Consider the following 24,618-nt stretch of genomic DNA (forward strand, 5'->3'; position numbering starts at 1 on the left):
ATAGTAGACAATGACTTATTAAGTATTAACTTTATCATTTCTACCATCTTCATAAGAGGTGTCATCATGAGCACCGGAGTACTGCATGTTCTCCATTAAGGATATGACACAAAAGCTTTACCAAAACCAGTAATTAACACTTACTACTTCATTACTTCCAGTTTTTTTTATCTTTATCAAACACAACATTTTCATCATGTTTAGCTGTTGTTTGTTCTTCATCAACTCTTGATAATACAACCCCCTCAGTCACTTCTGCTCTGCATATTGGGGTTTGGCTTGACTTAGCCAAGAGTGCAACATTATAAGAATCACTTACACCAGTTTGCTTCATCCATTTCCCTTCTTTAATCCTCCTGATTTAAGATATCTCATTTCCTACTTCATGCAATTTCATTTGTATATTGACTACTCTCTTTTCAACTTCCACACAAGTGACCATTGCATCTAATAATTAGCTCGTAAAACCTATATTCTATATTGCGCTTTTGGGATGCAGATGAAAAAACCGTAAAAAATAACATCATGATAAAAAGTTACAATATATAAATTAAGTTATATATTGATTTAATTTTATGATTTACAAGTCTTGTTATTATATATCCGTGCATGACACGAGCAAAAACTAATTATTATTATTCAATTATTATATTTAAACATATCAAATTTCAGGAGAGCATAATAGGTTTCAATAGAACAAAACAGCTTGAAAGAACAGGCCTAGGTAATGCTAATTTTACCGGCTTCCTTTTCATACTTGTACTTTGGAAGGAGAATTCTAATTTTATCATCACATGAAATCAAAATACTCTATATAAAAAAAAAAAAAATAAAAAAAAAACCCTAATTTTTGCAGATCACCCAGTCACCAGCAATGTCGGTCACCGCTGGTGTCAGTGACACCATTATCGCCATTAGAGAGAAGCTTCGAGGTAAGATCGGCCAAACCAAAGTGAAGCGATACTGGCCTGGTAAAGCTCCAGAATGGGCCGACGAAGCCGAAGAAGAAGCCGATCTTCGCACTTCATCTCGTCGACAAACCCTAGAACACGCTTTTCCTGTGAACGAGGATGCTACTTTTACGCGCGGTGATGATCCCCGTCTTCGGCGGTTGGCGGAGAATCGGGCGGAGAACAAGGAGGAGGTCCGAGCTGATCACCGAAGAATTCGGCAGGCGGAGATTGTGTCGACCGAAGAGGAGGAGAATCGTGCGGAAGAAGCTGCTGCAGAGGAGGAAGATGATGATGATGCGTTGGAGGAGAGGAGGAGGAAGATAAGGGAGAGGTTGTTGCAGAGGAGGCAAGAAGAGGAGAAGCAATTGGCTCCGTTTGAGGAGGAGGATGATGAAGCGGAGGAGGAATCGGAGGAGGAGGAATCGGAGTATGAGACGGATTCCGAAGAGGAGGAGATGAATCAGCTGAAGCTGGCGAAGCCGGTTTTCGTGCCGAAGCAAGAGAGGGAGACGATTGCTGAGAGGGAGAGAGTGGAAGCCGAGGAGCAAGCGTTAGAGGAGGCGGTGAAGCAGAGATTGGAGGAGCGAAAAGCGGAGACGAAACAGATTGTTGTGGAGAAGATTAGAGAGTATGAGGTGATTCAGAAGAATTTAGAAGCGGAAGCGGATATTGCTGATATTGATACTGATGACGAGGTGAATGAGGCGGAGGAGTATGAGAGCTGGAAAGCGAGGGAGATAGCGAGGATTAAGCGCGATAGGGAGGATAGAGAGGCCATGGTGAAGGAGAAGGAGGAGATTGAGAGGGTAAGGAATATGACAGAGGAAGAGAGGAGAGAATGGGAGAGGAAGAACCCGAAGAATGAGCCTCAGGCGAAGCAGAAATGGAGGTTTATGCAGAAGTATTATCATAAGGGTGCTTTCTTTCAGGAGGATCCTGATGATAGGGCTGGTACTGCTGGTGGTGATACCATTTTCCGCCGTGATTTCTCAGAACCCACTGGGGATGATAAACTTGATAAGAGTATTTTGCCTAAGGTTATGCAGGTTAAACACTTTGGAAGGAGTGGCAGGACCAAATGGACTCACCTTGTTAATGAGGATACTACAGATTGGAATAATCCGTATGCTCTCTTTTCTCTTACTCCCATCAAATTTGAGATTATCACTAATTTGTTGAATCTATTAGTATGGCATAATTCTTATTAATTTTAATTGTCACAGTGATCAGTTTTCTTGATTTCTGTGTAAGACTTCATTGTTTGAATGCTAGAAATGCTTGTTCTTGGCAAAATGTGAAAATGTTTTTTGGAATTTGAATAGTTCATAAGTGGTTAGAGGCTTTGTTTTAGAGGTAATGTGGGAGTGGAGTGAAGGTTTAGAGTAAAGGTCCTTGTTTGGAGCTTTTAATTTCAGTAAAGTGTGGTTGCACAGCTTTAATATGTCGGCTTTTTTTATGTGAAGTAGCTTATGCAAAGACCATGGCATGTGAACGCGAGAAAAATAAAATTCTCGAATGATAATCTTGCTCTGCTGTTGCAAGGGTTGTGTTTAATAGTTTTTTGAGCTCACTAGATTAAGTGCTTGTATGGTTGACACCCAGACTGATAAAATCGTTATTTTCCAAACCTTTTTTCAGCTCTTCAGTTACTACAAGCTCTGGGGTCTTTGGAGTAGCTTTCTTAGGGTAATAAACTGATGAAGTACAGGGTTGCATTGTGTTCTATACAAGGAAAATCTAGTCTAGGATTATAGCGCACCAGATAGTGAGTACTTAGAAATTCTAAATCAGGGTTCATATTGGAATGTTAAGTATTTTTAGTACCATGGTGTGATTTGTGGATGTTAATATAGGAATCTGATTATGGTATCACTAGGCCTAGTCTTTGAGATTGTTCCCAATGTATTTCTGGAGAGTGAAGGCAGTAATTAAGGATGTTTACACCCAGAGCAGTCTCAGTATTTTATTTCTAATTCCTGGACGATCCATATTTGTTATGACTAAGTGACCAGTACTGATTCCATTTGGATCTCAATAACCTTATTTGTATACAACTTGATGCGCAGATGTGCATGAGCCTTTTGCTAAATGTTGTCAGCTAGCTTGATAAAACCTTAATGGGCCAAGCTGATAAATGTAAGATGTACTTTTGGAGTTTGTATAGTGCATGTTTAGGCGGTGACACTCAGGGCCTTAGGGGACTATGTATCTTTAATAAGGTTTTAGAGAAACCTTACTTTTGAACGATTCTTCTTTCAAGAGTTTTTTGGCGGTGCTAACTATGAGAAGTAAACTAGAAGTGAGGAATTTTATAGCCTATTTAAGTACAAGATTTCCCGAAATTATTTTTTCATGTGCCTAGATAACTATTTCAAGCCCAAATCCAAAGCTTCCTGCAAATTCTTTTGAATTTTTTCGAATTTTCTTGTTACAGGTACTTTATTTTAAGTATTGAGATCCTACCTTGTTATATCTTATTATTATAATCTCTCATATGATTGCCTCTTCCTTTAATTCTGCTGATCCTTTCGGGGTTTGATTCCATATAGGGTGATTTGTTTTCACTTGAATTTCACTTGTTTGAACTCATTGGCATTTATCTAAACTTTTAATTTATTTATATTGGTGGCACATTTTTGAACTAGTTGAAACTTATATGAACTCATTAGCATGTATTTCAACTTATTGTGTTTTTGGGTTGAACTTGGATAGACCTTGTTGGACCTCATTTGAATTGTTTGCCCTGAAACTAATATATTTTAGGTGAAAATAACATAGCCGTAGAGGGTGAGCGTTAATTCTTTGAGCCAAGTCTTTATTCATAAATTTTTTGGTAGGAATTACCCAATACCTTTTAAGGTTTGCCAATTACTCTTGGTACTTCAGAATAATTGCTGTAACTTGGTATTCTTAAAGGCTAGGGTGATTATCCCAGTATTCACACGTCAAACCACCATTGTTTTTTGTCAATCAAACTAAATTTTTGGAGTTTTGGCATGGTTCTACTTGGGCTATTTGAGTTCTGAAATTAGATTGATGTTTAAATCATTGCTTTTATCTTGGGTACTTCAATTGGTATTTTAACCAATTAAAATTTGAGAAAAAGAAAAAAGAAAAGGGAACCCTTTTCTCTCACATTCCACCAAACTCTGTTATGGCAGCCTTAATCTTGAGTCCTTAGTCTTTTTGTGGTGCTCCCAACAGACCATTGAGGGAGCAATTTGGCATACAGCCTATTCCGAGTATTCATGGGAGTATTAATCTCCATCACCGTCTTGGTGTTAGCATGTATGTTGCCAATCTTGGCAGAGCTCAATGTCTTCACCATCCTGGTAGGAGAGCTGGTTACGACAACAGTTGCATTCAACAACGAGTTGATGATCTTTGACCTCAAAAAATAGGTGTGAAGTTTGTTTTGGGATGGAAGGGTTAGTGTAACTAAGAAGTTCTCCCTTTTCCAGTCAATCCCTCGCAAATAAAAAAATTCATAGTCCTGTATCTCAAGCTTCATTAAATAACGCAGGAAATAACAGCCACTCATTTTTTGTTACAATATCTCTCTACAATTAACAACCAACCATTGATTGATAACAAGGGAATCAGAGAGATGGTCCCTTCCCTCCAGTTACTAAATGTTTGAACATTTGATTGATTGATTCCATCTCATGTCATGTGAATCAATGCCTCAATTTCCAAATTTTAGGTTCATGAAAGCGAAACAAAATGAAATATTTCACATCATATTAAAAAGGCAAAATTTGCCTCAACACCCTAAACTATAGTTTGGGTGCACCTGATTAGTCGCTGGCAAAATCAACGCGTGCCACTTATGGGTATTTTTTGGCACTTAACTGATACATTTCTGGTAATTAAAGGTTAATAAATGGTACGCGTTGCTCCCCAATCAATGGTTAGTGGTGTGCTATCAACTAGTGCTGGGTGCACTCAAGCTACAGTTGAGAGTGTTAAGGCCAATTTTGCCTATTAAATACTTCCTCTGTTTTTTTTTAGTTGACACGTTTTGACTTTAGTACTATTCACACACTCCCCTTTAACTGTATTTTGTGCTTTGTCCGTAATGAAAAATATAGTCATGCGAGATCTTGTTAGATTCGTCACAATATATATTTTCAAAATATCAACTTTCCATAATTTTGCTTATCGGTAATTAAAGATATAAATGGTTGAAGTTGTGCATTTGCAAACGTGTCAACTAAAAAGAAACGGAGGAAGTATTATGGACTTACTGTTCTTGGATTGTTGGAAGAGAGACTAAAGGAGTAGATGTTTCTGTTTTATCCTTCATGTGTATGATTCATACCCAGGTCAACTTATGCAAAGTCTGGTAGAGGAGATTGGTGGGTCCATGACTCCATATATCACAAATTAAGGGTGGCATACTGATATGTTAGGCTTCTTATGTATTATAGTATCTTTTGTGAATGCCTTAGCCTTTTGTCGATATATTTTTTTGGTGGTATTGCTTCCATGGATGATAAGTGGTAATTTCTAAGCCCAGTCTTTCAGTTCTAACTTCTTGGTACATATTAAAGTAATAACAATAGGGCGCTCGTCCCTCCTACCTTTCTCTTAGAGCTTAATTAATTTTTCCTGGCTGATCTGCTGGTGAGGGTAGTAAAATAAAAGAGAACTGTATTATTCCTCCCTGGGGCCTGACGTTATCATCACTTGACTATTGCACTGTTTTTCTATTATACTTTTATTGTTAGGGTGTTTGGGGCTTTGTTTGAGTTTTACATGAATTAGTTTTTCCCTTTTATCTCAGCCACTTTACATGCATTATGCAGTTTTGTATACAAATATGACTCTACTCCGTAATACCATACATGTTGGCACTATATGCTGATAATTTTCATACTATGCAGGTGGACGTACAATGATCCTCTACGGGCAAAATACAATGCAAAAATGGCTGGCATGAACAAACCAATTGCAAAACCCAAAGGAAGCAAAAAACTAAAGGACTGGGAGCAGAAGTAAATACAATTCAACATAGTTTCTGACTAGGAGGGGTCTCTTGTAGCTTTTCTTCTTTATAGTAGGTACTATGAATGGAGTATAATGTGAATCTTCATTTCAGTTGTGGGAGCTTAAATGAAACTCTTTTTATTGTACACAATCACGAGTATAAATATAGAGCAATTCAGTTGCTGTTTTCTGTACTGGTTTGTGGTTTCTTTGGCTTTCTAGCACAATTATAATCTTTCTGTTATCTTGGTCATCTTGTAGCTTGCAGTTTCACTTTTAGTCAGCGAAACCCTCAAGCTTGGATGGTTCTCTGTCTCACAAGTCACAAACTCACAATATGTAGATTTTTCATCAAGGGGTAAGTGTTGTTTTCTGAGCAGAGAAGTTGCAAACTAGACCCCTAACCAGTATACACTAGGCCATCTCCCCTTTACCAACACATTGTTGGCTTGTTAAATTTCATACCTCAGGGAGGTTTGGGGTTTGAATCATGCCAAGTGAGGATACTTGAGGGTAGGGTTCCCTTATCCTTCCCTCGACTCTCAAGAGCCTAGCTCGTAAAAAAATGGAAAATTAAAAGGCCACCTCCCTTTTCATTCATTATTAGAATATGATAGAATAAGACCACTAGTGGAGAAAAAAATAGTAAATATCCAAAAAATAAAAATAAAACAAGTAATAAAATACAACCGCAAAAGAAAAGTTGAATTAGTAATAAAATACTGAGGGAGTAATCATTTCACCATCTGCTTTCAAGATTAAAAGGAGGTTGCCACAATCAACTTCTGTAATAAACAAGTTTTGTTTATCATACAACAAAACCACTACTTCAAGGCAAGTAACAATTTGCCTATGTAACTTTTGCCCACATAATAAACAAATTTACAAAGATAAACTAGTATTTTCTCGATTAAAAGATTGTTAATCATGTCTATTAAGGTGGCAACATTTTTTTTTATAGTTAGTAAATAGGATAAATCATAGAGTATGCACGTTACGAATAAAACCTACATCAATGGACACCATATTTAGATATCTGTCTATAAAAACCAGACGCAAAAAAAAAAAAAAAAAAAAAAAAAAAAAAAAAAAAAAACATATCACAGCAGCCAAAGAATGAAAGTTAAAGCCAGGCCATCGACATATTTTTATTTTTTTTGTTCTTGTCTGCATGGAAATTCTATCAAGAATATGTACCCAAATCTGAGCATGACACCTAAGTCACGCTAATGCACATTTATTGTAGGCTAAGAATGAAATTGGGCATAATCTCAGTACTTAAGCGATGAAATCTTTGAATTTTGCAATGCGATCCAGTGCCTGCTCAAATTCATCTTCCTGTAAAGCGATTGTGAAGCGACAGTAACCTGGAATCCCAGTCCATGAACCACTATTGATGCATAAGCCAGTGGCCACCAAAATGGCTTCTCGAATAGTAGAGTCTCCTAGTTCGGTCTTTTGACTATCATCATTTTCGAGTTTAACATGCTTCCCAAGATAGTTAGATGGCCTCGCGACCATGGAGACACCCCCTTGGGATGGAAGTACTTCCCATCCACAGTTCTGTAATGTCTGTGTAGATAAGAAAATGACGATACAAGAAGTTAGTTGTAGAAAATATATAGGAAGTATAAATTCTCAAAAGATTATGCAGACAGCAAAATCATAGTGAATGCAGGGAAAAAGTTTGATTAAATGTTTTTCATTGAAGAATTGACCAACAAGGGTTAAGGAAACCAGATAAAACATACCTCATTACCCTATATCTTTATTTTTAAAATGATTAGCTACAAATTTTCATAACCATCCTCGAAAAAACCAGAACCATCAAGTAATTGTCACAGTCTTGTCAATCAAATCATTCCGTCAAAACCCACCAATATTTTTGGGTTATCATACATATTGAACGGTCGTCTTTTTAAGTTTTCCTAGAATTCATACAAATATTCCGCACAAAAAAACAAAATCGTTGCAAATAATATGAAACGGAGGTAGTAACTGAATCCAACAGACACACAGATCAGCAGTTAGCACAGTGCGTCATCCAAGAAAAAGACTTTTAGAGGATTCAAGAGGTTATGAAGACAATTATTATAATTGAATAGATGCAGGATGGAAGTTATGAAGACAAAAACAAAACAATAGGTCTTGAGTTAATTACCTCCCTCAAGCGCTGCGACCTCTTTTTCAAAATCCCTTTGTGTTCTGCAACAGATTCAGAAAGGTTACCAGCTTCTTGCTCAGTCTGAGCTAACAACTTCTTCATAGCATATCTAGTAGTACTATGAGGTTTGGTGAGACCGGCAAAACCATTAGTTGTTTCAGTAAGTAAAGATCGATCTACCGCAAGGAAAGCAAAGGTCAGCCCTCCAGTAAGCATCTCAAGTGATAAACTTCCAAGCAAAGACACACAAAAAGTTGAATTGTGAGAAGAATAGAACTTCGCTAAAGTGGGCTCCAAGTTCCAGGCATCCCAGTTCTTAATATCATATTCTTGCCCTGAGAAAGAGGTATCTATCAGAACCCTTGCACCAAATTTAACACAGACTGATAATATATCTTCCATCTCCTCATTGCTGTAAAGCAACCCAGTTGGATTAATAGTAGGACCAGAAATATAAAGCCATGGCTTTTCAACGGACTCCAGTACCTTGGTCAGTACACTAGCAGTTAGTTTAAATCCAACATCAGCTTGTGTGGGAATGTTAACAATGTTTGCTTTCATAAACTTTGCAGCAGCTATGTAGTTCCCATTACAACCAGCAGGAAAACACAATGTGCCACTTTCTTGAATACAGCTAAGTAGCAGCTTGTTAAAAAGACCCAAAGAATAGTCAGAGTACAAGAATTCTGTGCTGTTGTTTGTTGGAAAACCATATCTGGTCTTAATAAATTGCCTGATGCCATTGGTTACATCTGTCTCAGATTCTGAGAGATTCTGCCTTGCAAAACTTTCAAAAATAGCAGCCTTTACTGGTGAGGGCAATGACAGAAAGCTTTGATCTACGTCCATGTGAATCAAGGAAGACTTTTTGTCATCTTCACTTATTGACAGCTCAGAATTGTTGAAGACTGAGACAGCAGAGCTTGCAAACCCAATCAATTTAGTGGTACTCTTCTTATCACATTCTCGCTGAAACACATACATCAAACTTACATATTAAGTACACACATCCAGTGAACCTACATCTTAGTATCGAATTATGTTAATTATCACAGGTCCAGCTTGACATAACCAATAACATACAACCTCTGTTTATTTTTAAATGCAATGTTTCATTTTACACTATTTACACTCCTTACTTTTCTTTTTTTCTTTTTTTATTTTTTGGTGTGTGTGTAGGGGGGGGGGGGGGGGGAATTTATGATTAAGGAAAAACCAGTCATGTGAGATCTTGTTAGTTTCATCTCAATTTATACTTGCAAAATATCAATTAATTTATAGTTTTTACTTATTGGTAATTCAAATTTATGGTTGAATGACTTCAATTATGCATTGGCAAGGGTATAAATAGAAGTGTTGCATCTGAAAAATAAAAAGTGTTGTTTTGTGGTGAGCCAGAAATAAGGTCAATCTGATAGTACTAGACTGTCATGAGGTTCTTCCTTGCATAAAACTGGAAACTAGAAAAAGTAGTTTTCATTTTTCTGTTGTCAGTTTTCTAAATAATCATGACTTCAATAAGTCAGACTAACCTTCGATTCTTTTTACTTCCTCCGGTCCCCTAAAATTGCAACATGGGTGGGGGGACAAGGATTTCAAGAAGAGGAGAGAGATAGAGAGAAACAAAGATATAGATTTATGCGATGAGGAGAGAGAAGGAAAGAAAACATGTGCAAATAGGGAAATGTTGTAATATTAGTGAAACTTCCTAAAATGGTAATTGTTGCAATATTTGTGGAACGGAGAAAGTATGAGATATATCATAGGACTTTTAAAAATAAAAAACCAAAAAACTAAAACCTGCAGTGCTACTGAAAGGGGTCTTAATGTCAAATTTTTAGTTCTAGGTAGGTGACCACAGGCTACAATGGTTTACTTTCAGGCTGGGCCTAGTCAGTCTTCATACATGTTCAACCTCTTCAAGTTAGTTCAATAAAATGGTGGTGTGGTTTGGACTGGACAAAAAACATTTTGGACTTGAATGAGACTAAATGGCAAGAGTGACAAACCATAGCAGGTGGATGTCGATCAGCTAGCTGAAAGGAAAGCAGCTCGTTGAAAAGACAGCCGTAGTAGTTTTGACTAATCAATGAAGTATTTCCTTCAAGAAGTTCAACTGTTCTTGCCAGAGCCCGAAAAATGGCTTCATCTTCTGAAATCACAAATGCTACCTCAAGATCTTTATAAACCTGGAGAAGTATTAAGTACGAGGTAATGGGTTCAAAAGAATTACTCAAACTCAAACTCAAATGACAAAACAAAATATATATGTGAAAATCTTATCCAATAAATTGATCTAGATAGGTTAGATTTGAAAATAATTGGTACCCAATCTGGCATTCCATATTGAGAGTAACAAATACCTGATTCTTCAGAAGACCACATACAATCGCAACATGCGATGGAAGAGAGTTTCCTGCAAGATACTTTAGGACCCCGTTGGAACTCGGAAGGCTTGACAGCTCAAAGTGGTCAGATATGTCTAAGAAAAGACGCGAGCCAATTTCTCTAGTAACATTCAACAGATTCTCAAAGGCTGCACTAGTAACAGCCTCAAAACTAGCAATGCCAGTAACCACAACCTGAGGTTTCAGCTTCTTAATCAGCTCAACCATTAAATCAGACTGACGTGGAGCCTCTATAACTGTGACCATATTTGAAGCCTCACTACAATCTCTCTTCTGCAACGTAGAAACAACATGGTTCGGAATTTGTCACAATTTTTTCAAGGAATTTCCAATATGCTGCTAGGAACTATTAATTTATCATTACATCAGACTGAGACACAAACAACTCAAACCAAACTACTTTAATCAAAGCAAAACATATGAGCAAACGAAACGACAGTGAAACTTGCAAATATCACCGATTAGTAAAATTTATTAAAGAAAAATCATTAATGTTTCTTGTCTACTAATAAATTGAACTCTATTCACACCGAAATGCTGGATAGGCTGATGAAGCATAGAACATCAAAGTCAAAGATGACATCACAAGGCCCACAATTACCCAAGAAAGAACACACACCCGAGGAAAGAAACCAGAGATAGCTTTATTAAGGAACTTGAAAGACATGACTCATTTTGAAAATGTTCATGAAAAAAATATTGAAGAGCCATACAACTGGTCAGATCTGGTAATTTATTACATCACTAGCTCACCCTTGTGAACATTGTGTCTCACCTCACTCTGTTGATGACTGTCTCAATCATTCTGAAATTATATGAAGTAGCCATTGGAGAGTACAACTAGTTTGTATACTAGAAAATAAATAAAAAGCTAGCCCTTTAACTATCCTCCTCATGAGTTACGCCTCTTTCCGGCTCCCCACCACCCAAATAAAGAGGGAAAAGGAAACAAAGAACAGACCCTATAAATATACAAAAGCATTTGCAGACTAACATATCAAATGTCACCATAAGTGTCATCAGAAATAGGCTATACCTCAATTGCCAATGATGTCATCCATTGCCTAGGAAGGTCTCTAGTCAGATGCTCATCGACAATGGCAAGGTTTGGTGAGAACAATCGTAAAGCATTCTCAATTGCTGCAGTCCTTGAAGGAAACACAACTACATTCTGAGAATTTAGAGGAAAGAACACAATTAGCATCAACAATCGAAATTCCAATCCACAAGAACACAAGAAAGCTCAAGGTAACTCCTGACTTCAACAATAATAGGAGGATAATGTACAATTGTTGCACAACTGAAGCTATTCTCTTAATTTACTACCAGCAAAATGATGCAACAAACATTATAAAATTCTTTTGATCAGAAATCCCATTCTAGAAAGACACAAGTCAATACGTTATTAGGTACATCAAACATTTGCTATGAATTTACAGGAAAACAGAGAGGTACGGTATAAACAGATGCCCCAAGTCCATCCACTAGTACCTTGGAAGTAAGTGGAACATGATGGTATGTTTTGATAAACCCTGCTACAAGGTCTCGAAATCGTTTACTGCCTGCTGGTGGCTCAAAAGGAAGGTAGGAATGTTCTTTAAGAACACTTGCAAGATATGAAAGGAATGGAATCTTCTCATCAGCCACAGCATCATCGTCAAAGGATAAATCCAAAGAATTATTGATTTCTTTAAAGCCGTCTCTCAAAAAATCAAAAATCATTTTAACCTGTCCCACAAAATTGCATGTGTCATACTTTCATATATCATCATCTTGCATGAAAAACAAGGGAGAAAGAGCTTCACCTGATTAGGTTGACGAAGTTGACAGCTGTAAACAGAAATAGAATGAGAGATACAACCACCGGCCTTCCCATACGCCCAAGCTGTTCGAGCACAAAGAGGTCGATCTCCTGTACGTCCCATGAAGAATTCAAAACGGTGTGGGCTGTTTTTTTCAATCTCAACTAATGCTGAAATATCTGTGTCAGCAGCCTGTAATACACAGTTCGTCAAATCCACGGTTCAAGAAATTAAAATAAAATTTACAATGATTCAGTGTAACTAGCCTGAATAACTTTTGTTTGCCAGATCTTATTAACATAGAAGCCACGCCGTTCAAATAAACGTCTGCAAACAGCTTGTCCTGGACGGCCTCCCATATTAAAGATCATAATCCCAGTGGGTTTAATGACTGAAATTCCCTCTTCAACTGCCCTAGCTATCAAACCTAAGCCAAATTGATCTTCAACAAAACCCTACATTCAGAAATCAGAACAGAGAAAAAAAGAGAGAAAATTAAGTCAACTTACCATCTGAATAATCATTTTCCAAGTATTCAAAGGAAATACACTATCAGAAATCTGTTGAAAAATGTTGCAAGTAAAAGGAAAAAAAAAAATGGAAAAACAAATGAAGATTCAAAAATGATTCAACTGAATGTCACCTGAAACCAACTATATATTTGACATCATCACCATGGATTATAACTAGATAATTCTACAAAAATATGCAACCCTGAAGATCACTTTCATTTTGATTTAGTCGAATCAAACCTTTAATCTAAACCCAGATCCTGTTGCCCCAGTGTACAATCATTTCAAAACAAAGAATGCAACAAATTGGGTAATGATACAGACTTTATCAATGGAGGAAAATGTATACATAGGGGAGGTTTTTTTTTTATTTATTTTTTTATTAATACTTGACATAAGTTCTGATTTTGTTACACAAATCATTATGGGACTAAGGCTTTGTTGTAGTTGTTGTTGAGGGAAAGTATCTCAAAAAAAAAAAAAAAAAAGTAGCACGTGTATATTTAAAGCTGTGAGAGAGATTTTGGAAAAGTGAAAATTTCTTTCAAAATTCTGTCAACCATAATGGAGAAACTGCAACTTCACACAAAAATTTCTCTCCAGTTACAACTTTGTAAACCATCCATTCATATATTACCACTACAATTCACTATCACTTAAGTATTAGCATTTAGCACATCACCACAGGGGGCCGATTCATTAATAATCAATGTGGATAACATATGTATATACTTTGACTGAGGAACCAGTAAATTTAATGATATCCCATGCAGGTTGACAAAAGAAGAAGAATGTGCCCAGAATGTCCTGATTCCATAATTGAGTGTGCTGCAGCATTTTATTTGACTATTATCTTGTCTAGCTTCTTTAGCAAAAGCATGCATTAGAAAGTAAACCTACACAGCTTAAACCCCTAGGATGACATGGCAATATAATCATCAAAGTTTCTTAACCTGCAGTGCACAATAGTTGCTGAGCGAGTAGAGGAACTCTTCACTTGCATTCTCTGTGATCATCTTAGTCATTGCATCTGGATTAGGATTAAGGATCTGCAGGCCGATACCATCATTGAATCAAAATTAAATCATGAAATCCAGAACCATATAATGTATAAATTGAGACACATTGATATTATTAGGAATTCAAGGCCAAAAAATCAAATTTTAATGCTACTTTACCTGTGGTATGCAGCCAACAATCCTTTCAAGCATTATGTTATGGTCCTTACAATAAGCTAGAAGGTCAGATTCATGAAATTCTACTCTATCCAATAGAGTCTTCTTCTCTCCATCATAAATAGGTTGACCATTCTCATCCAAAGCATTTAAGTATAGGTTAATCCATGAAACCTTTACAGCTCTGGGATTTATATCAAGGCCATACACCTGTTAGCAATTGACTTAAGAACTCAGTTCAACTTATACAGATTAAAGGTAATGTGAATAATTTTTCCATTAATCTATCAAAGCTATAAAATTGCTGAAATTCCAGAATTTTTTACATGAAGAAAACAATTTGCGTTCATTGGTAAAGATAAATTAATAAATGATGCTAGGAAAGTGTATTGAACCTTTGAAGGAGACCACTTTTCAGCAATAGCAATAGTTATCCATCCATTCCCACAACCAAGCTCAGCAACTACCTTGTCCTTATAGATGGATTCTGGATGCCTATTCAACCCTTCATAAAACGTGAAAGACCAATCTTCTGGCATAAAAATGCTAGGAATTACCAGCATTATCAACTTTTTTCTTTGCGGGAAGCCTGAAAATCCCCCATAAGTGGCTTAGTCAACAAAACAATGTTGAAGATCAAATACACATAAATGATGAACTTCAAGTCAAACATGATAAAATTGGTTGGCTAAAAATGCTGTGTACTGAAGGAACCAGTTTTAACAATCACTATTTATCAGTTTTCATTCTATTTCTAAGGTAGTCTAGAGTTTCTAACTGCAAAAGAATGCTGAAAAATGTATTCCAACATTCTTACACCACAGTAATGCAGTTACTATAGAAAGTAATACAGTAATAATTGCCAGATGAATACATGTCAGACATATATATTATTGGTTCACAGGAATAGACAGAAAACCTGAGATAGGAAGGAAATTATAAAGGAAGAAAAAAAATACAAGAGAACCTTAGGGTTTGTTTGTTTGTTACAACTTATTTTATCTTATTTAAGAAATATAAGTCAAGACAAATAAGTTAGACATAATAAGTTCGGACAAAATAATCTTTTTTTCAGAAATAAGTTGACATAATAAGTTTAGACAAATAAGTTAAGACATAAATACTTCAGACACGATTTCAGGTTCAGACAAATTAAATACAACGAAGTTGATACAAAATAATACAAGTTCAAAACTAAAACAATATAATATAAGTTCACAGATAATTCAGATAAAATAACATTTCAGTCAAATGAACCAAACAGAGCCTTAGTACAGAGTATTAGTTAGCTAGAATCGCTTCTCTTCGACATCAATGGAGCATTATATCTAGGCTTTTCATTTCACACATCAGAAGTTTCAATTTGTCATGTCCCAATAGCACTCTATTTTAGTTCTTTTCTTAATTATAATTATACATAGTACGAAGTTCAAACATCAATGTCAGATTTATTCCTGTTATCAATTGGCAATACCTACAACAATATTAGTCCATCTCTATGGCCTTTGGCATTCTTAGAGGCTTAATTTATGAGTTTATGACCTTACTTTTCTGTCATCATACTCAGAATAAAAATATTTGGAAACCTCAATTATATTACAAAAATTATAGGAATCATTTACAAGAAATAAATAAAAATTTAACTTCAAAAAAAGTTCTCACACCTCACACACAAAACACTTTAGCTTTTCAAGAAGAATATTTTGGAAAGCTATATGCAAATAATACTTTAGCGTAATTAATCCGCAAATGGTATGACATCATCCTTCCATTGTAAGTTTGTAACTTTGTCAGAATAAAGCGATACAGAATCCAACTTTTTATGATTACACTAACAAAAGTATACTCTATACTCCGTACATTATAGTATATTATACATGAAAATATACATAATCTAAACTGTATTTTTTATTTTATTTTTTTATTTTTTTATTTCAGTAAAATCAAAGTGTCATTTCTCACTTCTATTTCGCAAAATTGATCCGAATTCGTCCGCACATTCATCCATCCGTTTGTTCATTCAATCAATTTACTTAAAATATTTACCTGAATCAGCATCAAATTGTTCTGAATTTCATTCATAATAATAATTCGATCTATGTAAAACATTTTGCAAATTTCCATAACATTTTCACAGTGAATTTAATCAATCTATCCAAATAATTGAATATAATTCCTAAACATTTTAAGAATCATATAGTTCCCAGCACAAAATCAACAAAAGTCACAATAAAAATCAAAAATTAACAATAAAAATAAAAAGAACCTGAAGAATGCTCCAATTGAATGTCATTGATTTTGAAATGATAAGTAGCGAAGCAATCATCAGAAGAAACAGCAGCAGAATCAAAATGCTTCTGAAGCTTAGACATAAAAATTCTAGCATCAACTCTAGTTTTAGGATTCTCAAGCTTTTCAAGCACTGATCGAAGAGCACTGTAAGCTGCATCACCAGATTGTTTGCATTTGTTCAAGAACTCCTCAACAGTTTCCATGGCTTTCTCTCTCTAAAATTGGTTGAGGTTTTCTCTCTCTTCTGAATTTGTGAATTGTGATTACGCTTTTCCAGAATAACAGCACCTACCACCGTTTACTGTGACACTTCCAGTGAAATGAAAGGGTATAGTGGAAAAAGTAAAAGCAGATATTTGTTTGTTTATAGTATTTTCGGATTTTGAGATACGGCCCGAACGTGTGTTTGGTTTTTTTTTTTTATTTTATTTATTTTTTTTTATTTTATTGTATTGTGTTACTATTGGGTCATTTTTTATACTAGTATTAATATGGTGTTTTTATCGTTGTTTAGGGGTTGATTTATGTTTAAATATCGGCCAATTGGACTTATAGGTGACCACATGATTCAAGACTCCACAATATTTTACTACTTATTTTTTTATGGCAGATTGACGGTAAATAGTGACTATTGAATATTGTTTCTTAAACTTTTCGAAGGGAGAGCGTATTGCCTGCGGATGTCCGCACGTAAATTTCCGTGCTGATGGCTTAGCTGATATGTTTTACTTGTTTGCTTATATGTTTTATGTGTTAGCTGATATGTTTTATTTGTTGGCTGATATGATTTTTCTACTAGCTAATAAATTCTTTTTGTTAGTTGATATATTTTCGATAGGTTCATTTTGTTGGCTGATATTAGACTTCATTTGGCTTATCTATTTATTTAGATAAATGATATATTTATTTTAACTTGTTGACTGATATGTATCTTTTAATTATTGGCTTATATATATTTTATTGTGTTGACTTATATGTTTATTTTGTTGGCGTACCTATTGCTTTTGTTTGCTGATTTCATCCTTTTGTTGGCTGATATATTTCATTTATTGGCTGATATATTCCGTCTCTTGGCTGATAAGTACCTTTAGTTGCCTGATATACTCCACTTGTTGACTGATATGTATCTTTTGTTGGCTGATAAGTTCCTTTTGTAGGCTGAAACGTTTATAATAATGTGTAATACGTCGTTGACTGATATTAGACATGTATAGCTTATATGTTGATTTTTTTTGCTTATATATGCTATCTTATTCCATTTTCTCTTCAGTAACTCTATTGCACCCAAAGAACTCCACTCACGCAACTCCACCACCGAACCCACCAACCGAACCGCCATTTCTTACCCTCTTCCTTCCACAGCTCCTGCCGTAGTTCCTACCCACCACCACCACACTCTCTCTCCTTCCTGCCACAGCCACGCCAACCCACGACACCTCAACATCACCAACCGCAACAACCTTTCGCCACCAGCAACCCAACACTCATTTATTGCCTTCCTTCTCGCACTCACTCCCACCAATTGCAGGGAGTTCGAATTATAGGTCGCAAATCGCAAGTCTTCGATTCAATCGCACCACCATACGCTGCCTTTCTCCTCTTCTCCGTCAACAATCTGACGGAGTTATTACCGGCAGAGTATCTGTCAAGAACTGGAAGCAGCCAAGGAAGCAAGAGGTTGTTGTTTGTAATTGCCACGAAACTAACCCAACCGCACAAACTGTTGGGTGCGGGTGGACGCACCTAATAGTTTGTGTTTCGAAGGTGTGCAATTGCACAATATGTCTGGGGAAATTGCTCTTTAGGTATTCTTTGTCAAACCAATTAATCTTTTCTTTTGCGACACTGGATTCAGAGATATATCGTGTTGTTTTATAACGAGGATGGGATATATAGTAGCAGGATGACTACTTTTATAGTGATTTTGTGGAGCATTTGGAACACGAGAAATGCTAGGGTTTTTAGAGGAGAAGATACCGACTTTGTTGGCTTACAATGGTATACGGATTTAATGAAGGAACAACTCCAGATCTTTCAGGATAAGATCAGTACTAGTGGGCTTTGGAATCCTATTTTAGGGATGGATGGTGATGAGTGACATATATGTCACTCTTAGGGAGTATTTTTAGAGTCATCTTTGTACACATTTTATCTTATTTTCCCTTTTATTTCTCTTATTTTCTCTTAAATAAAGTTTCTATTTTATTTGGTAATTTTGGCATGTTTTAGTTTAATTTCTTTATTTAATTAGTTTTAGTTTATTTTCGTATTTTATTTGCTTTGGATTTATTTTATTTCGTTCTATTTCTTTGTTACTCTCATAGTTTTAATTAGCTTTGTTCCAGGTACGGATCCAAGGGTTTTGGCTGGTACGGGCTGGGTCCAGTTGATGACCTACGCAAGGCAAGACACGTAAACTGCCCTTGGGAGTGGCTCGAGGCCGGAACCCCCCTCCGATGCCTAAGTTAGAATGTGTTTAGAGAGAGAAAGTGTACTTAGAGAGATATATGATGTAATAGAATGTGTGTCTAACCTCTTTTCCGTTGTACTTTATCCCTTAATTATAGGTGTACGATCTCCTTTGTGGAGAGTCCTACTTGGTCAGCCTGCTGGCTGACTCTGTCGGGCTGGTGAGCCCCTTTGGGCGCTCTTCCAGCGGTGACTAGGCACCTCGAGAGTGGAGCCAAGAGCCCAGTGATAGTTCAGCGGGAGTTATCCCGTACAACTAGCCCCTCAAGAGGTGGTATGAGGTTACTCGTGGCGACTCTTGTCTGGATGCTGTCGTCCTCTCAAGATGGGTTCAGCTGGGAAGGAATAACTCAGCAGGAGCTATCCCATACAACTAGCCCCTCAAGAGGTGGTATGAGGTTACTCATGCCAGCTGTTTTGAACGTACACTTTTGTCAGTGCTGCTCAATAGGTCGTTTGACTAAGTCTTCCTACATACCTCTAGCCCCTTAAGTCTCAAAATTGGTTATACAATTTTGAGGCTTAAGGTGATATATAAAGTGCGGAGTTGAGGTGTGCGTCCGTGTGATGACGATGCTTGACTTTGCTTGGGGAAGTTTCCCTTACTCCCGCCGAAGTCTAAAAGATGGTAAGTCTGCAGGGAGGAATTTCGATCACTCCCGCTGATGCTTGAGAAATGACGAGTTTGCAGGGAGGAATTTCGATCTCTCCCGCCGAGGTTTGAGAAATGATGAGCTTCCCGCTGAACTTTGAGGAATGACGAGCTTGCAGGGAGGAATTTCGATCACTCTCGCTGAAGTCTGAGAAATGTCGAGCTTGCAGATTTCGATCACTCCCGCTGAAGTTTGAGAAATGTCGAGCTTGCAGGGAGGATTTTGATCACTCCCGCTGTTTTTATTTTAGGCGGGAATAGTGTTTTGCATGAGTGAGACACGTGTCGGCCATCTCAGGGTCAGTTTGTTTTTACTGAAGTGACATGGCGGTTTGGCTTTATTGCCTATCTAACTGCCCATTTACTTCTTCATTTAATTAACTGTCCTCCTCTTTTTTACTTTCTTCATTTTTCATCTTCCTCTTTCATCTTTCAAATTTCTTGCCTTTCATCTTCCTCACAGACGCTCATTGCTCCTCCATTGTTGTTGTAAGTTTTTGTCTTTTTCATTCTCTTTCGTTATTGTCTTCGTTCTACTTTTCTGTTTTGCTTACTTATTTTCCCCCACTCTTCAATCTACCTTGAGATTCTTTGCTTTTTTATTGTAGTTCGAAATCATGTTCTTCGTTTGGCTTCTTGGTGTCGTCATTGTTGTTGTGCTTTCTTGCTTCTGCAGCTTTTGTCATAAAGGTACTTTCTTTATACCTTTCTTGTATTATGTGCCTAAATTCATTTCTTTTTGCATTTTTTCTTCGCAAGATGGCGTCTTTTGATCGAATTTGATTGTTTTTGTCTAATTCTTCCCTTTTTGTTGTTGTATCTGTACTCGTAATTCTTTTCCCCGATTCTTGCGTTGTTTTTCTACGTTTGCTCTTTGGGATTTGACTGATTTTTGATTTTTTGGCACCCCATTTTCTTCGTCTTCTTTGGGGGGCTTTTTTGTCTTTGTAGATCTTAGGATGTCTGATGTTACTGACAACCAAAATATGAGTGACCCTCTTGTGGGCACCGAGTCAAATTCTTAACCTGAGTCATCTCACTCAGGTGAGCGCTCTGCGCGCACTTCCTTTACTTCCCCTACTTCTCCCCATATTTTTTGCAAGTAATTACGCCAGGCAAGTACTACTGCGACTCCTTCTGTTGCACCTAGATCGGGTAGTAGTCGTCCTGCTGATGGCAGCGCTTTTCGCCCTTTTTGATCCAGGCCTTGTCCTGATTTCTTTGACCCTTATTGCGAACGGGTACTTACCTATGATGGGGTTCCTCTGTCCCATCTTACCCGTTTAAGGATGCGCGCAATGCGCCATAAACAATTAGCTGACCAAGTTAAGGCTAATCCTCCTGATGTGTCTTTTATTAGCCCTATTCCCCATGTTCAACCTTTAAACAGTTTTGCCTACTTGATAATATGGCTGATGTGAATCAATTTGATCATTATGTAGTGCGGGGTGGACGTTCTGCAACTTCTTCGCCATCTCGTCCTCCAACTGCGAATATGAGCGGGGTGGCTGGGTCTCCTAGTGAGCGTGCTTTTCATGACTATCAGCCCACTTACGTTGTGGAGCATGTGGAAGAGGGTGAGTCCGATTTCTTCCTTGATGAGAGGTGCCATGGTCCTAAAAATTGCGTGCTGGACTCCAACTGGCGTAAGGACGCTGAGAGGTTGGATCTGGCCGCCGTTGGTCAAAAGTTTTACGGGTTTGGCTTGGGCTACAGATTGGTTTTACTAGCTAAGGGTTCTAAGCTATCTACTCCCCCTGATGGTCATAATGATGTATTTGCTTCTCATCTGGACTTGGGTTTGCGATTTCCCTTAGACCCTACTTTAGATAAGGTTTTTCGTGCTTTTAACCTTTGTATTGCCCTGTCGCACCCTACTTCCCTACACACCCTGATATGTTTGATGTGGTTTCTGCGATTTCGGCAGTATCCCGAGTCGCTGCACTTATTCAAGTCCTTGATGAGCCTGAAGAGGTCATCATCTTGTTCTTCTGAGTCTGGTTGGTACTATGTAGCCCCTAAAGAGAGTAGGGTTTTGTCTTATCCCAAGCTTGGCCGCTTCAAGGACTGGGCTGGCAAATTTTTCTAGGTTGTAGTGCCTTCCTCCTTTGCTGTGCCCCATAATTTTCCACAGATTCGCACTAACATGGCTGGAGTTACTGTTTCTCCTTCTAAGTCTGCCCGAGAGACGGACGCTTTTCATGCCTTACAAGGAGCGGGTACAGGTGATTCCAAGTTCCCCAAGTTTTGGCTGCCCAATTCTTTGTACATTGTGGGTAACGCGCATCTTTCTGCTATGCATTTATGTTATACCCATGAGTCTGGTAAGCCTTGTCCTTTTTATTTTTTTCTTAGGAATTTTTCTCCTTCTTATTTCAGTTTGCGCTTTGTTCTCATGCCTTCTCTTTTTCCTTGTCTGATTCTTTAGGATGACAAGCTGGATAGGCGTATTATTGAGCTGAAGGATAACTAGAAGGATCCCATCAATGCCGCACCTGCTAATCTACCAGAGCTTTTTGAGACCTTGGAGGTCCATGCTGGTGCTTTAAAGGGTAAGATCTGCTTGGCCTCGACTGAATTGAGAGCCGTGTTTGGCACTGTGACTGCTGCTGATCAGGCAGAGTCTGGACGTGCTGAGGTTGAGCCTTTATCCTCCACCATTGGGAGTCGGCGAGAGATTCGCAATAGGCCTAAGGACGTTACTTTGGGGTCTGAGGCGTTAATGGCGCAAGGTGTTTCTTCTTTTGAGAAGCATCCTGCTACGGCACGTTAGCCTTCCGTAGTAAGTGAACCATTGAATCAAGCTTCTGATAATCCCAAAAATGACAATGCTGATAATTTTGCTGACAACGTTTTTGAGTTTCCACCTGAGGGAGAGGTTGGAGTTGACGCTGCGGTGGGTGAGAAACCCACACTTTTTGCTGAGCATGTTCTGCTCTATTCTGCAAGCATCGGTGCTACTATTTCTGCTAAGGACACAGATGCCCTTTCAACTGAGGCTCCTGCCTTCGAACTACCTGCCCAAGATCACGCCTTGCTCCACTGGGCTTCGAGGGCGTCTGCAAAGTGCTAAAAGGGGAGGGCACTTTCAGCCTAGGAGTTCACATAAGCAGGATCATCCTGTTATAGACTTGGAGGATGATCCTGTGATCTCTCCTTCAGGTGATGCCGACCAGCGTGCTGCCAAAAGGGCTCGTACTTCTTCTGCGCTTGATCCCTTCGCCTCTCATTCTACCAACACTGGGCTTCCTGATGAGAACGCTATTAAGGAAACTGGCACTCATAATTCCAGTGAACTTAACCGCTGCGTTCACCAATTCTTAAGTGATGCGTTTTAGAATCCTCTCTCTGCAACCTCAATTTTGGCTAGAGGTGCTTTCCGCCCTACCGGACCCATAGAGTTTGTGGAGGTGCCTATGATGCCTCTCTTCGTCCCTTGCTGTGCCCTGCTAGGGCTGAGAATGCCCCTTTTCGCCCTTTGATGATTGTTCGGACTGACGAATCTCTGTTTGTGGATAACCCACAGTAAGGTGGTACTTTAGGGTACCATCTCACTCAGGGTATTCATTTTCTTGCTGATTCTACTGACAGGCTAAAGTCGTAATCACCCAATCAAAAATAATACCTAAATCCACTAACTATGTAGATAGGGAAGAAGGGTCGAACCACAGGGAAACGAGTGAATTTATTCCTAATTAATCAATATAATCTAAATTATCAAGTAACCAAATTGTTATTGTAAAAGGGAACTAAACTACTAAGAGTAAAAGTGGGAAGGAATAAAAGTAGGAGGAAAATCAAGGAATAAAAGACCTAGGGCATAGGTTCACCAATAAATAATATTCCAGGGTAAAACATAATAATCAATCATCAATGCATCAATTATTCAGATCATAAAGGGCTTTCGCCACGTATTACAATCACAGAATTAATCTACCGGTATTAAATCTCATCTCTCGAATCTCGACTTAACCATTTATAAATTAACCTGCCTATTGAAACTAGACCTAAACATCAATTCTCATCTCTCGAATCTCGAATCAATACTGTCAAACTCATGCATAAAAGATCATGCCTAATCTAGTCACAGAGCATTAAATCAATCAATAGGAAATTAATCAAGCATTGACAATCAACAACAATAAATTACCCCTTCATATTATTTATGGATCCCCATAAACCCTAGAAAGAAAACTACTCAGACATAATCGAACATAAACTAAACAAAGCAATTAAACAACTCATGATGGAAGAAATAAAATAAATAGCTGAGATTAAAGAAGAAGAAATCGTTACCAAAATCAATGGAACTACAAAGTTGAGCAAGAACAAAGTTGAGAGAATTTTAGAGAGAGAAAATAATCTAAGTAGAGAGAGAAAGTCTAAAAGAGAAGGTAAAACCAAGATTCCGTACTAAAATCGTACTTAAACAACTTTAAAAACAATCCTAATTAAAAACTAAGAATTCGACAAATCTGAACCCTCAAAAACACTCGCCCGATCGGGCCCGCCTTTTCTGATGCCTCTGACTACGCGCCCGCCCGATCGGGCGTAAGCTTGCCCGATCGGGCCCAGTCTCTTCCTCGAGGCTTGGACTTCGATTGGGCTTGATTTTTCGGCCCAATCCGGATTTCCTCTTCGGGTCTTGAATACTTGGTCCAAATGCCCCGGTATCACACACCGAGCCCTTAATCACCGGCTCTAACCGGTCCTGGGCTTCAAAGATGGTCGTGTCCTCCTAATGTCCGTAGTTGCTCCATGAAAAACCCGAAAAACGCTCCAAAGATGCAATTTCCTACAAAACTCAAGCAAAACTACAAAAACACAAGAAAACACCAATTAGTAATAAAAGTGGCTTTAAAGAGCCAAAAACACTACTAATTATGACCAAGGGACGGGGGTAAAATACTATATAAATTGGACACATCAAACTCCCCCAAGCCAAACCTTTGCTTGTCCCTAAGCAAAGAGCTCATCAATGAATATGTAAAACACGCTTCATCCCAAGTAAACGAAATCAAGCACAAACGATTCAAGGCAAATCTAATGAACATGCTTCAATGTTAATCAATTTCATTCATCTAATCATTCTTCCTCCCCAACAATTGTCAAGTAGAGCAAACCACATGAACATATAGAATTCAAGACTAGTGCTCACACACTCAACTCTCATTTATGTGGCGAGTAAAAGATGTACTCGAT

The 24,618-nt window shown here is 37.8% G+C and overlaps 2 protein-coding genes across 2 annotated transcripts; one reads left to right on the forward strand and one right to left on the reverse strand.

Annotated features, from left to right (window-relative positions):
* Window positions 1-777: 777 nt before the first annotated feature.
* LOC145562423 (uncharacterized) lies at window positions 778-6,136 on the forward strand. Its single transcript, XM_081622697.1, has 2 exons — window positions 778-2,076; window positions 5,840-6,136. The coding sequence occupies exons 1-2, from the start codon at window positions 875-877 to the stop codon at window positions 5,952-5,954; spliced, it is 1,317 nt and encodes a 438-aa protein (XP_081478823.1). The 5' UTR covers window positions 778-874; the 3' UTR covers window positions 5,955-6,136.
* Window positions 6,137-7,017: 881 nt separating this feature from the next.
* LOC145562424 (methionine S-methyltransferase-like) lies at window positions 7,018-18,286 on the reverse strand. The gene is made up of 12 exons (XM_081622698.1): window positions 16,270-18,286; window positions 14,399-14,592; window positions 14,007-14,213; window positions 13,782-13,877; window positions 12,583-12,771; window positions 12,320-12,508; window positions 12,006-12,242; window positions 11,551-11,685; window positions 10,470-10,787; window positions 10,116-10,295; window positions 8,104-9,075; window positions 7,018-7,514 (listed from the first exon to the last, which is right to left on the reverse strand). The coding sequence occupies exons 1-12, from the start codon at window positions 16,496-16,498 to the stop codon at window positions 7,221-7,223; spliced, it is 3,240 nt and encodes a 1,079-aa protein (XP_081478824.1). The 5' UTR covers window positions 16,499-18,286; the 3' UTR covers window positions 7,018-7,220.
* Window positions 18,287-24,618: the final 6,332 nt, after the last annotated feature.

This window comes from Chenopodium album, chromosome 10 (genome assembly GCF_948465745.1).
Source record: "Chenopodium album chromosome 10, dcCheAlbu1.1, whole genome shotgun sequence".
Lineage (NCBI taxonomy): Eukaryota > Viridiplantae > Streptophyta > Magnoliopsida > Caryophyllales > Amaranthaceae > Chenopodium > Chenopodium album.

What these genes read in the sequence shown, in the direction of transcription:
- LOC145562423 (XM_081622697.1), top strand. Translation starts at nt 875, where the DNA reads ATGTCGGTCACCGCTGGTGTCAGTGACACCATTATCGCCATTAGAGAG. An exon ending in ACTACAGATTGGAATAATCC is followed by an intron (nt 2,077 to 5,839) that starts GTATGCTCTCTT and finishes CATACTATGCAG; the next exon opens with GTGGACGTACAATGATCCTC.
- LOC145562424 (XM_081622698.1), bottom strand. Translation starts at nt 16,498, where the DNA reads ATGGAAACTGTTGAGGAGTTCTTGAACAAATGCAAACAATCTGGTGAT. An exon ending in AAAAGTGGTCTCCTTCAAAG is followed by an intron (nt 14,214 to 14,398) that starts GTTCAATACACT and finishes AATTGCTAACAG; the next exon opens with GTGTATGGCCTTGATATAAA. An exon ending in GGCAAACAAAAGTTATTCAG is followed by an intron (nt 12,509 to 12,582) that starts GCTAGTTACACT and finishes TGTGTATTACAG; the next exon opens with GCTGCTGACACAGATATTTC.